This window comes from Typopeltis vanoorti, chromosome 26 (genome assembly GCF_054136105.1).
Source record: "Typopeltis vanoorti isolate ZY-2024b chromosome 26, IOZ_Tvanoo_1.0, whole genome shotgun sequence".
Lineage (NCBI taxonomy): Eukaryota > Metazoa > Arthropoda > Arachnida > Uropygi > Thelyphonidae > Typopeltis > Typopeltis vanoorti.
This window is the reverse complement of record NC_143574.1, coordinates 3,970,315-3,984,462: the sequence shown is the minus strand read 5'-3', so window position 1 is coordinate 3,984,462 and position 14,148 is coordinate 3,970,315. Positions and strand designations below refer to the sequence as shown.

At 33.9% G+C, this 14,148-nt stretch overlaps 1 protein-coding gene across 1 annotated transcript in view; it reads right to left on the bottom strand.

Annotated features, from left to right (window-relative positions):
- The window catches only part of Vav (Vav guanine nucleotide exchange factor), a 339,372-nt gene that overhangs the window by 76,486 nt on the left and 248,738 nt on the right, over positions 1-14,148 (bottom strand). Inside the window, exons 20-21 of the mRNA XM_090414835.1 lie at positions 1,747-1,853; positions 1,485-1,547 (exon numbers count right to left, since the gene is read on the bottom strand). Coding sequence (XP_090270961.1) covers positions 1,485-1,547; positions 1,747-1,853 — 170 coding nt within the window. The remainder of the gene's footprint in view (positions 1-1,484; positions 1,548-1,746; positions 1,854-14,148) is intronic.

Genomic DNA, 14,148 nt, shown 5'->3' with positions numbered 1-14,148 from the left:
GGTAATTGCTTGCACTCATAAGTGGCATTATTTTATCCTCTTTCAATTCTTTTGAGACCATCCAGTCTTGCTGTCTTATTAATGTCAAATAAATATTTCATATATATTGTTCACTCACTTCAAGTCTCTCCTATCCCACCAATGTGTAAAATGTGAATGAAATCACTCTCATCAGCATAACAATCCACCGAAATAATAATATCTTTAGCAGTAGTTGCCAATATACCACAATCAACCTTCCATAATCATTTTTAATCCTACTGTCTATGCAACAAAAGTATTTTCCTGTTCTGGGACGCACAAACACTCCAAAGAGAACTATAGGAAAAAGTAAATCCAAACTGTATTGCAAAAATAATGCAAAAATCTTAGCACAAAAAAGCTAAATCCAAAATTCCCACAGAGACCAAAAAAGAGATCCATTGTCTTTACAAAAAAAGGTTTTCACATCATGTCCTACATCTACTGTAGTAACTGTAGATGAAATTGATACAGCCCTCAAATAAAACAGGTAAAGTCCCTGGCATTGATGGCATCCTTCCAGATTTTCTTAACTTGCCTTGGCTAAGAGCAAAAACTTGGCTATCTCCTCAATAATAAATGACGAATGACTCCCAAAACTTTGGTATGAATTAAATCCTTACCAAACCCGTCAACTGTTAATCCTAATTATTGGCCTATAGCATTGCCCTGTACTCCTCACAAACTTTTTTGAAAGGATTATCCTTTCTAAGATTTCTCTAAAAATAGAAACCATCTTACCCAATGAATATGCTGGTTTAAGACCTGGCAGAAGCTGCTGTCACCAGGTCCTGGGCCCTCACAACCCACACAGAAGCTGGATACCAAAAGGGTTTATTCCTTCCACAAAGTCTGTGCATTGAATCATTTGCCATTATATCCCTTCATCATAATTCATTTCCATCGTTCATTTGTAGGTAATATACTAATGATTTTTGTTTCTCACTCTTCACTCTCACTTCTTTCGACAACCTTTTCATATCCTCTCTGATACTGAATTTATCACTATTTAGATCACTGGTACCTACCAGAATTATAACTTCTTTTGCTTTGCTTTTTAGTTTTTCAACTGCTTGCATTATATTTTTTATTTTTGTTCTGGGAAAACTTGACATTATAATCTGTGATCTTTCTGCTCAATTTATTGCAGAAAGTGAGTAAATTAAGAAGACAAGACATGCTACCATATCATATTCCTATACCCATTCCTGAATTCTGTGCATGATCAACTCTTCCAAATGCTGAATTACTAACTGGTCTATAATGTGTTATCGCTGTCTAGGGCCTCCTTTATGTAATGAAAATAACTATTTTATCTTCTTTTTGGCTCTCTTGGTGGTATCTAAGTAGTGAGACTTAAACATTCCAATTCACAATAATATGCATTTAGAAGTTTTGCACTTAAATTTTCAAAAATATAAATCATACTAATGCCTTTAATAAATAATTATAAGAATACATACCGATGAAGGTTCAACATGGTCAGCTGGAAAACGACCTTCTTCACCTGTCCTTTTTAACTGTCCCTTTAAAATGCAAAAAGTTGAAGTATTATTATGTAAGATGATTATTTTTCATTATTAAACATTATTATGACAAAAAATAATTGGTCATCTTTAGTATAATGAAGGCAGCATTCAAAGAGAATTACTATAACTGAAAAAATCTTCATTAAAATAATAAAAATATTACTCTAGATTAAAAGGAGTTAAAATCAAGGCTTACATGATACCAAGCATTGTTGACTTTCCTCGTAACATATATTATATCATCAATTTCAAAAGTTAAATGACCTGGACCACCATAATATGCACACTTGGCTCTTACTTTACCTGTAAATTAAAATTAGTGAATATCAACCAATCATTATCTTTATGATTTTAAAGCAATTACGTTTTGAAATGATAAAAATTATGTTTTAAAATGACTGATTGTACAATATCCATAATCTTCACAGAAATAATGTTTATTATGTAAATATTCAATTTAGTAAAAAATAACACATTTCTGTACATTGGTTATATGGTGTATTGAAATTAAAGGTACAGCTAGTTTAAAAAAGTACTGATACTTATTGCCAATAATAGACATACATAACTGCAAGAGAAAAATTTACTACACATGTATAAAAACAGTACAGTAAACTATTAATAATAGAATAATAAATAACTTCTATTTATGTCTTACATATCACATTGTCTATCAGCTGTCGATGCTTGTTGATAAATGCTGGAATAATTGAAACCTGCAGAATCTAGTAATCAAGTGTTGATTCTAACATGTTTAGGTGTTGGACATTATTCACAACTTACTTTAAGTATTACAATGCCAAACAAAAAAAAATAAATAAATAAAATAAATAAAAAAAATGCTTATTTATTGACTTATATTTTACTGGATTTCAAACCAACATGTTACAGTTTATGCATGACAATGAGAGTGAAACAATTCAAACTGCAATGAATAAAATATCTAAAGTCCTATTTGGCATCCTCTAGTGCTGCATAAAAAAAGTATTACAGTTCTGTAGGAGTTGATCTTAAGATGACAGTCTCCCAAATTTTTGACACATTAATGCAGCCATACTTGTTAAAGTTAGATCAATGCTTCATAGCCATTGCTTATGATTTTCTTCCATCTAATCCTGTGTGAAGAGATGTCCAAAATATGGTCTGTCAGTTTGGACTTGTCATAATAATGGTACTGAATGTATTTCTTATGTTCTTCAAGGCGGATGTTAATAGATCTTCTTATCTGTCCATAGTAGGACAAGTCACAGTCACAGAGAACTTCATGTGCTCCAGGATATGCTAGAGCAGTTTCTCAAAGTGTGGTATGCGTACCCACGGGGTACATGAAAGGTCGTTTGGGGGTACGTGGAAATTTTCGGCTATGCATAATTAAAGGAGTCATTATATTTTTCAACTAACAGTGCAATTAGAGACAACTGGGATAAAATGGCACTAACTAATGAATCACATCCCCTCTCCAAACAGAAACTGCTGTGTAGACCAAGCAAAACGATATGTTGCCGGTGGAACATATGGTTTTGCTTGACACCCCCCCTCCCCCGTCATTAATGTGTTAAAACTAAGAAATATATAGTGAATGTGTTTCAGATATTATAGAATTCGGTTGAAGGGAATTAGCATTTCAACTCAACTGTTGAAATGTTGAAATTAGCATTTCAACGGTTGAAATGCTAATTTCTTTTCTTAATACTGCACCAATCATATGCAATTCTTCGCTGCTCTACGTATCTCAAGTCTTGTAAATTACTGGTAATTTTTGCTTGAAATAATGGAAAAGAAGACAACACTATTTGGGTAGATGACTTTGACGATACACACAAAGAAACTGTTCTCGATAACAAAAGTTGTGATAGCGAGTAGGAGCTTCTTGGTAAGTTGCACCATTTTCAGTTTTTTTTTGAAAACTTTAGTTTCTGAAAATTTCCGCACGTATCTCGCAACACGATTTTTTAGCTTTAATTTTGGGAAAAAAATTTAGTTATATTCAAGTAAATACAGTATTTTTTTTTTTGCTTTCAAATCGTACGTATGGATGATTGGTTTTATTGGATTTATTTGATTGAATTTATAAAACGATTGGATTTATAAAACCCCAAAAGAGAGCATAGTAAATACAAGTAGCTGTAAGCAACAAGAAAATGTTGATAATGCATCTGAATCAAATGAAATTGATGAGTGTGTCGTCTGACATCTCTAGAGAACCAAAATTTAAAAATAAATCATTTTTTGTTTACATGAACATATAAATTCAAATAAAATAGATATTTAATTTTAATGAATATTTTAAATTAATTTATTAATTTTAATTAAATAATTTTTAATTAATTTAGTTATTTATTTTTTAATTAATTAATTAGGGGTACTTGGTAATAATGAAAATTTAAGAAGGGGTACGTGGATATCTGAAGTTTGAGAAACACTGTGCTAGAGGATGGAGTTTGTCCTTAGGAGAACAAATCAAAGTTGCTAATTTGATATCTGGTATGAAAGTGATGTGAAGATTATATTTTATTAGTGCTTCAACTATCTTATACCTCAGATATATGGAGAAAGAATAGTGATGTTTTTAAAACACTATTTTCTCACAAAATAGTATTTTATCTATTTTGTGAGAACTGTAACCAATCATTGTCTACACATAAATTGACTCCAAATCCAGATGTCATTGTTACTTTAAGGGAGAAAAATATAACACTACAAAAGCCGTTGTACCCCTTTCACCATTACTATAGATATATACAGAAAATAGATATATAAACACAAAGTACATCATAGGAAAAACACATTTATAAATCCACAACAAGATGAAGCAGTCCTCAACCGCAAACCTGAACTCTTGCTCATCACTACAAGTAAAGTCTTTAAACAATCTCTTATTCTACTTGTATACCTTGAAATTAACTGATATCCAGCCTACCATAAATTATACAAATGATTCCAGACAATCATAAAAATATGCATTTTGAAATCATTTTAATATTGTGATCTCACTTATACAGCAGCCAGCATATTTATTATCATCTGCAAAGTGAAATATTATTGCCAAGAAGAATATTTGTATCACTCATAAACATTTGGTCTAATTTAGTGCTTTAAAATTACCTAATTTAAACCAAAACTGAATCATAAATTCCAGTCCAATTCTAAACACCAATATTTCATTAAATTCTGCTTGGCCAGAGTGGAGCAAATTGAGTGTATGATTTTGAAATATCCAAATATGCGTGTGTGTATGTGTGAGAGAGAGAGAGTGCATGCATGAATGTGGATAGATGGACAGACACACTTAATAAAATTAATATAATATGTGTTTGGACACTTTACAAAAGGGACCTAAAATAAGAAAGAGAATAAATTTGTCAATCACTATTGGAGATCAATAGCTCTCTTATCTTAAAGCTTCCAAACTGATGGAGAGAAGTTTGCCCTTACCTAATTAGCCAGTATTATGTCAAAACTATTTCATGGGAGATGCTCTTGTCTATATCTTCTACCCTTTGCCAAATACTACAGAAATGCCCGGAGAGACTAAGGTTGCTCTTGACATTTTCAAGGTATTTGTTCAGGTCTGACACAAAAGTCTCCTGAGTGAACTCCTATCTTATGATTTTCTCCTATATTTTGCATTTGAGTGTCACAGCTTTTTCTCTTGTCCTCCAATGTCTCCTATTCTGACATGACTTGGGTCATGACTGACATGACCCAAGTTTCTCTTCTTTGTCCTCTTTTTTTTTATGATCTGTTTCCAGTCCCAATAAGATCTGAAGAATATTTATTGCAAATTGCTTAACATCCCAACCACAGCTGAAATAGGTTATTCAAGGATAAAAATACGAGTGACTTTGTCTTTTATTATGTAATTATTGTTTGTCATTATTCCTATAATGGCGATTGCAGAGCCATTAAATGTAATGGAATGACCTTTGAGATCGTGTGACTTGCTGGCATGGTTGACCAAGTGGTTAACATAACTACTCTCCAAACAACAGGCTATGGGTTCAGCTCCTGCAATGGGAAAGGATGTTTATAAATGTCATTAAGTAGGAGATGAATTTCATTGTCCAGTGTGAGTGCACCACCACCACCACCCTGCTTAATGGAAGCCTGGAGCAGCTTGAAAAAGTTCCATGTTTGGTTTCTGTTGCAGGTTTCCAGATTATTTAAAAAATAGAGAAATCCATAGTCTGCTCTAATATACTATATAGTGGAGTTTCCCAACTGTGAGGAGTACTTCCCTTGGGGGGGGGGGGGGGGGTACAGACAAAGTCCACAGGAGGTGAGAAGAACTTTTTAGTTGTATATTGTTGCAATAAATCCATCTTTCCCAAAATATTAGTTCCAAGTAAGTACCATGGGGGTGGTGTTTCGCTTATGGCCAGCGTGTCAAAGTCGTACACCAACAAATCAAATCAATTTGAATTTTATGGATTATGCTAATAAGAAGAAGGATGATCTCATCAAAGTACAGAGCAAATCTTTATTGAGACAAAATTTCATTAATCAAAATCTTGATGAATTCTGGTATTCCCAAATGGCTGCATACCCAGTTTTGGCAAGTAATGCACTTTTAACTTTAACCCCATTTTCTACAACCTATCTATGCAAATCTGGATTTTCAACATTAGTCAGTGTGAAGGCAAAGTTTAGAAATCAACTGGATGCCAGACATGATATTTGCCTAACACTGGCATAGACTGCTTCATCGATTTTCTGTCCTAGCTTGTGAAAAGCAGCAAAATCAATCTTATTAAAGTGGTTATGAAAAATTATATAATTATTTTATAATTGTTTAGGATAAATAATTAAATAATTATTTTGTTTCATTTGAACATTTTTATTTTTTATATCTTTATTAAAAATAAAGTTAATTGTATTGCTTTCATTATTCATTTGTGTTCATTTTAGTGTTTGGATTTTTTGAGAAGGTGTGTATATTAAGATTACACTAAAGGGAAGTGTGATTGCCAAAAGTTTGGGAATCCCTCCTATATAGGTTTACAACCTTTCATGAGTAGGAGTTACATAAAATATTGTTTTACTTGGAATCATCTATATCAGCAATTGTCCTGTCATATTTTAGCTTCACATTCTATTTTGTTGGTTTGCAAGAGAAATATAAAAATAACAAATTATATTTCAAAATATGATATTGGATCAAATTTAACATTGAACTTATTTATTAGTGGTAATGTGTCATTTTTTATTCTTCAGATCAGTACAATGGAAAGATATTTTATTCAGGTTTTTTTATTTTACTGAAAATACTGTGGAAGTTATCTTCCAATGTTTGCAGTGCCAATCAAAATTTATATATGGTAATATTTTAGAAGAACCTCAGACTTTCACTTTTAGCTACCGTATATTATCGCGTATAATGCGATCCATATATAATGCAAACTAGAAATTTTGTTAGATAACTAGCCCTAAAATGCCATGCCTACATATAATGCAATCTGATAATCTTGTTCCATAACATTATAAATAATACAATACGAATTAACAAAATAAATATTTATTTTAAAACAAAATGTCAAAATACAATACGAATTAACGACAGAAATGTTTATTTTAAAACAAAATGTCAAAATCCTTTAAATTCTTCATCTTTTGAGTCATCAAACATTTCATTTATAAATTCATCTGTAAGGGATTGCATCAGTGTAGCAGTTATCGTCATCGTCTTCATACTCTCCATTTTGTTGTGCGTCATCCTCGCTTTCATATATGACGTGATCTTCAGATCCATCCATTGAATTACTTATTCCACATTTAAGAAATGAGCGTTGAATCATTTCAAATGGTATCAAATCCCATGCTTCTTTAACCCAATTGGTGACTAGGGTGATTTCAGGCTTCTGAAAATTCCCACCCTCTGTCATCTTCACCAAACCAGATGACATCCATTCTCTCCATTTTTCACGTAAGTGATCTTTAAACGGCTTATTCACGCTGACATCAAGCGGCTGCAAAATGGAAGTTAGACCATCCGACAAGACTGCTAGGTCTGTACGTAGCTCACGTGCTTTCGCTTTGCTTGCCTCCATTAAATATGCCCAGAACATATCCCAGATTAGCATGCTTTGTTGACGTAACAAGCTACCTGGACGTATGTTCCATACTTGATCCAGCCACAATTGTACACCTTCTTCATCCATCCAACCCTTCTGATTGGCACGAACAATTACACCTGGTGGAAATTTCATATGCTTCGGAATTTTCTTCCTTTTAAATATCACCGTCGGCTTTAATTTGATTCCGTCTGCCATGCATGCTAGAACAACGGTAAAATGCGTTTTTTCATGTCCCATTGTTTTTATGAAGACACCCTTTTCACCAACTGAGTTTACTGATTCCATAACATATCAAAGTACATGGGCATCTCATCCATATTGCCAATTTGGGAAAGTTCATATCCGTGACACTTCCGTAATTTTATGATAAATTTATGGAAGGACTGCACTTTTTCTTCAAGCTGCTTTGGTAATTTCTGCACAATTTTTGTTCGGTGTCATAATGTTAATGCTTTGCGTTCCATAAATCTGTTGCACCACCCAGGCGAAGCAAGAAAAGATGAAATACCTGGTGTGTCCTTGAATTTACCATTCTTGAGTTATAGAGCTCGAAAACGAATTGCATTTTGTTAGATCCTGAATGGAGGATTTTCTAAGAAGTTGTTCATTCAGAATCTAACATAAAAATTTTAAACTAATTTGAGATAATACCTGCACACCAGCAGAAAGTAATAAAGACGTTGTTTGTTGTATATGAGAATGTGCATTAATATGTGTATTGTATTAGAAATATTTGTAGTCAAAAACAGAAAACTAAACTAGAGAATTATGTCAGATTAGTGATTCTATGTAAAAGAAATATTAGCTTAAATTTGTGATCTATTAAGCTATCTCAAACAACGTAAGTCGCCAGACAGTAATGAGAAACAGTTCAAAGGTCATGTCTGAAACGCACGTATCAGTCGTAACGCCAGAGGCTACAGCATATGCAGAAAATTTCCTTGAAGACAGCACCTAACAGCAATAGGGAGAGTAAGGATCATCTTAAGGGCATTAAAACTAAAGGGTCGTGCAGAAAAAGGATACAGCAAAAAGAGGGCACTAAAACATTGAATATAAGGCAATGTGCGCCATATTGCAAGGCCTCTTTTTTGTTCCGGATTTCATCTTGAGGATTCTTGACCGGTGGTCGGAGAAAGGACAAGGCAGGGTTCTATGACATCGGAGAGTGGGCTGTTTTCCTGATTATGCTGAAGAAGATTCCACTCAGAACCGTACGCAAATCATCAGCTTATGCAGAATCGTGTCAGTCGCTGGATGTCCCATCAGAAGGGAGCAGAGATAGCCCTCAGTTCATAGAAGAAACTTAATTCGAGTCCAGCAACAGTAGAAAGGATGGCATAGCCAAAAGCCAGGCACCGAGATAGCCAACTCGGTTACGAAGTTGGCTATCTCTGTGCCTGGCTTTTGCTTACGAAGGGTTCTGGTCATCCTTCATAAGCTAATTGCTTATGAGGATGACCAGAACAACATGTGGTAGTTAATAGACCTTTGGAAAGAACTGGGTAACGTAGAGATCTCCGTCATTTGTTACGGAAGTGATAGAAGATAGAAATTTGTGTTTGATTAAGTAATGTGGACAATCCTTAGAGAACTTTGATAAGATTTCGTATTTTGAGACAGCAAATTCTGTTGGACAAGGAATTGTCAGGAACGAATCTAATTGTACGTGACTGAAGTAATAAGTGTATTTTGTTTAGTATATAACCTTAACTGAGATAGGAACAAGTTGTGTAATATGTGCTTTATGAATAGCATGCATGAGAGGATCTTAATATAGTGTAATATTGTCATTGCTTTCTATTGTTATGTGTGATTAATATTTTGATCTGTCTAGGTGAACTTGATTAATTTAGAATTGTTTAACTAACTTAGCAAGAGATTTAGAAGTTTTAGTATTTTGATTCAATTTAATTGTAATTGTCATTTAGTTCCAATAAACATGTTTTATTGCATATGCCTGAGCCATGCCTGAATTCGAGATATCAAATTACCACTTACGAAATTAGATCCATAGTGGGAGAAATTTTAGATATATATGTTTAAGTAATAGATCACTGGTCACGACTGCAAAGTACTGATATCTAGTTAAGTGTGTGTTAGAGTGTATGCCAATGAATCTAGGAATGTTTCCCTGAACTTGAATAAATTCCTGTTATAGGATACTGCTGGTGCACTATAAATACAAATTTGCCAGTATCTGAAAAGGAAATATCCCTAGGTAGAATCTAGTTAGGCTACACATAAGAAAAGATAATAGAGGTTAAAGAAGTATATAAACTAAGAAAGTAGAGAGAAAACAATGACGTAACAATTTCTTGTTACTATGATGCCATCTTATCGTTGTGTTAAAATCCATTCATTTAGCTCTTCTTCGAGTTCTGGAAAGGATGCTACATCTCCACGACGGGCACATTTCGTTTTAGGGATTTTTTCAAGACTGTCTTTTTGCTTACGCCAAAGTCTAATATTACTCTCTGCTACACCAAATTCTCTCATAGCAACACTGTTATTATGTTCTTCTGCAAACTGCATGACGTGCAATTTAAATCCTGCTTCAAAAGATGAACGTTTAAGTTTCTGTTGGCTCATTTTCAGGCTAGGTTTGTTTAATGAATAATATTTAAAATGAACTGTGGTTAAACCGATATACCTAACTGTGCTCTATCATTCGGCGACCGAGCACGCATCATATCTGCGCATAAAGCCAGTACTGTAAGTAGCTTTATGCGCAGATACGATGCGCGCTTGGTCGCCGAATGAGAGTGGGTCAAGTAGATTTGGTTGCATAGGCATTAGGTAGTATATATTGTGTGTGCAAGTCTAATAAGATGTTATATTTTTTAGGATCTGCATATAATGCAGACCACTAACTTAAAGTAGTATTTTTTACCATAAATTTTTCGCATTATACGTGATAATATATGGTAATTAAGTTTTTTTTGGACTTTGATTAATTTCATTAATATTTCCCTTCCCCTTTTCTGGGCTTAGCATCAGTTGTTCAGGGAATAGCATACAGCTGAAATGATTATAATATTTGCAAATAGATTTCCTATTATATTTTTTCAACATAAAAATTATTTATTTTTATGTTGAAAAATAATAGGAAAAATATGAAATATGAAAAATATGAAAAAACACTCAAAAAAATTTTTTTTTTGAGTGTTACAATTTAAGTCCCAAACTGCTACTGGTTGCTGCAAGAAAAGGAAACTAGTAACTGAATAGAAATTGGAACATTATCAAGATTACTGCTACTGGCTGCTACAAGAAGAGGAAACTGGTAATTGAATAGAAATTGGAACATTATCAAGATTAGGAGAAAATGAAGCAGAATCATCCTTCTATGTGATAGGACAGGACTGTGTTTTGATACCATTGAAGTTCACTAGATTATCTCACCCTATCTGAGAATGGCTTCAAGATCTTCCATTTTCACTGGTTATGGAAATAGAAGATCTTGAAGTTTGTCATTTGAATAAAGTTCAGTAAATATGAGGGGATCAAATGAAGAAGAAGACTAAAGGAATTTATATTCTGGTTTTCTCTGAACTATTTCCTAGCATAAAATATAGACCAATCAAAGTCAGTTGTATACTGTATAATGTGAAGAGATAACTGCACAATGAATATCTAGCTACAACTACATTATGTAGTTGATGTTTTCTAAGTACAGTCAACTTTTTCATTACCAGAAGAAATGCCAGCTAATCAGTGATCATTAATAAGGTCTATTATGGTGTGCTGCCATTTAATACCCACAACGGATCTTGCCAATATCACCCACCTCTGGATATGTGTTATGAAAAGATGTGGAAAAACCTATGCTGTTGCACTAAACATTTTGAAGGCATTTAATGACATCCGGTATAGAGGGCTCTCTTTATAATGGGCCAACAGTTTTCTCTAGTGTTATTTGGTGTCTGTAATGGGAGTGTGTTCTTCAGAACACTCTACTGAAGGTATTCCTCAGAACTATTATATCATCTGCACTCGTATGCATCAACAACATTCTTGCTCAAACCTCATCCATAGTTTCCATTTTCCCTACTTATATGACAAACTTTGCAGCAGTCAAACATTCAGGCTTCAAGATCTTCTACGACCAGTGACCTAAACACCATCCATGTGACAAGGCTTAGGTGTCAAGAGGAATTCATGTTGTTGGAGATTTAATGGGACAAAAGAGCACTAAAAGATTAATACCCTGTAATTCTTCCAATATTTCATTTCTTATAGAAGCATCTTCAGGGAGTACAATACAAAACTTGTAATATACACACACGAAATTTCAACAGTCTGTTCAAAAAAGTATCTTCCTGGCCTGAAAAAAAAAAAAGAAAAACTTCAGTTCTTGTCCAACCCCCCCCCCCCCCCACACACACATACAGCTTACCTAAAATCCACAAATCCATTTTCCCAAAAACCTATAGTAAATGCTACAGATTCCCCTGCTATAAATTATCCAAACAGTTAGAAAAATCTCTTATACCCTTATTAACCATACCATCATACAGGGTGGCCATATTGTCATTTAAGGGAATACTGGTAAACAGTGAGATGATGTCAAAGCTTACCAATATATCTGTATTATTAAAAATTAGATTTTCATTTGAAATTTTTAAATGGATAACATTTATGTATAGGGTGGCCATAAAATAACTTTCCCTCTTTGGAGGCATCTGTAATTAAAACCAATAAATGGAATGAGACCAAATTTTATATTGAGACTTTTGAAGGCATGGGGATATGATTTCTGCGAAAAAAAGATTTAGTATCAAAAGTCGCCGATAGGGGAAATTTTGGCACTGGTGGAGCCGAAAACAAACGAATAATTACATTAAAGGCAGAAAAAATGGAATAATAACATTTCGACAGTGTAAGCGAAATTTCAAGGCAGATAAAATGGAATAATAACATTTCGACAGTGTAAGCGACAGCCGCGTCACTCATTCCAGCAGGTTCCCAACTTGCATATCTTGAAAGAGAACATAAAACGGGCTGTTATGAACATCCAATCCGACTCCTTACGCTCAGCTGTAGAGCATGTCGCACACCAGATGCAATTTCTTGTACACAAGAAAGATCAGCACATTGAAAATCGTGTATGTGGTTCAGGGAACTTGATTCTGATGAATAAAACATTTCCTGTGAGTTCAATCACTACATTAATTTCTGTGTCTCTCACAAGTTGTTGTTTTAGTTTAATTATTATTATTCATATTATCATTGTAATGCGCCACATATCCAGCTGGAATGAGTGACGCGGCTGTCGCTTACACCGTCGAAATGTTATTATTCCATTTTATCTGCCTTTAATGTAATTATCCGGGCACCAAAATTTCCCCTAATGGCGACTTTTGGTACAAATCCTTTTTTTGCGGAAATCATCTCCCCGTGCCTTCAAAAGTCTCAATATAAAATTTGGTCTCATTCCGTTTATTGGTTTTAACAACAGATACCTCCACCAAAGAGGGAAAATTATTTTATGGCCACCCTATACATAAATGTTATCCATTTAAAAATTTCAAATGAAAATCTAATTTTTAATAATACAGATAATATTTGACATCATCTCACTGTTTACTAGTATTCCCTTAAATGACAATAATGCTTTTAAAAAAAAAAGTTTTTCCTACTGATATCACAAATCCCTTGGAAGAACAAAATTTACAAACAGATACAGGGTACCTTTTATGGGTTCTGCTCTCTCTCTCTTTCTCCCCCCCACTCCCAGCAATTTTTTTTTTTTTAGATTTTGAAAAAAAACTCTTGACTCAGCTCAAGCCTTCTACTAAGATATACAATGATGTATTCTCTATTTGGAGTTATTACTCTTTCTTCTGTCATCTCAATAAGGCTATACCATAGAATCCAATTTACAATGGAAAAGAAAACTAATAATGGTCTATCCTTCCTAGACACCTTGGTAACATGCCTTCTTAATGGTAACCTCTCCTTTGGAGTACACAGAAAATCCAATTCCATAAAGAGTTATATTCACAAACTTCCCCATTATCTCCCCTCCCTCCCTCAACAATATGGTATCTATCATAAAAAACCCAAACCAATAGAGCATTCCAAAGAGACCTCACTTGCAGCAGAAGGCAATCATATATACACCATACCTTCCTATCTAATGGCTACAGTTCCTACAAAATTAAAACAAATAATCAATCCTTCCCCAATCCACAACATAACTTTCTCTTCAGAAAGATTTTAGTAATTATATCACCATCCTCTATGTCCAAGGAATATCAGAAAACATGGCTAAAATTCGAAAAAAAAAACTCTGCACAGCTTTCAAGCCACATTTCAAACTAGCCACCCTTATCCATTCTACTCTACCGAGACCTAACTCCCTCTTCTCTGAGGGAGTTAAGGTCTGAGTATAGTTCCCTATATACATCAGTATATAGGGAACTATATAACTGATGTATATAGTTCCCTATTCATACAAGTTGGCCTACTATGGACAGACAGGAAGAGCAGCCACCATCTGCTTAGAAGAACATAAAAAT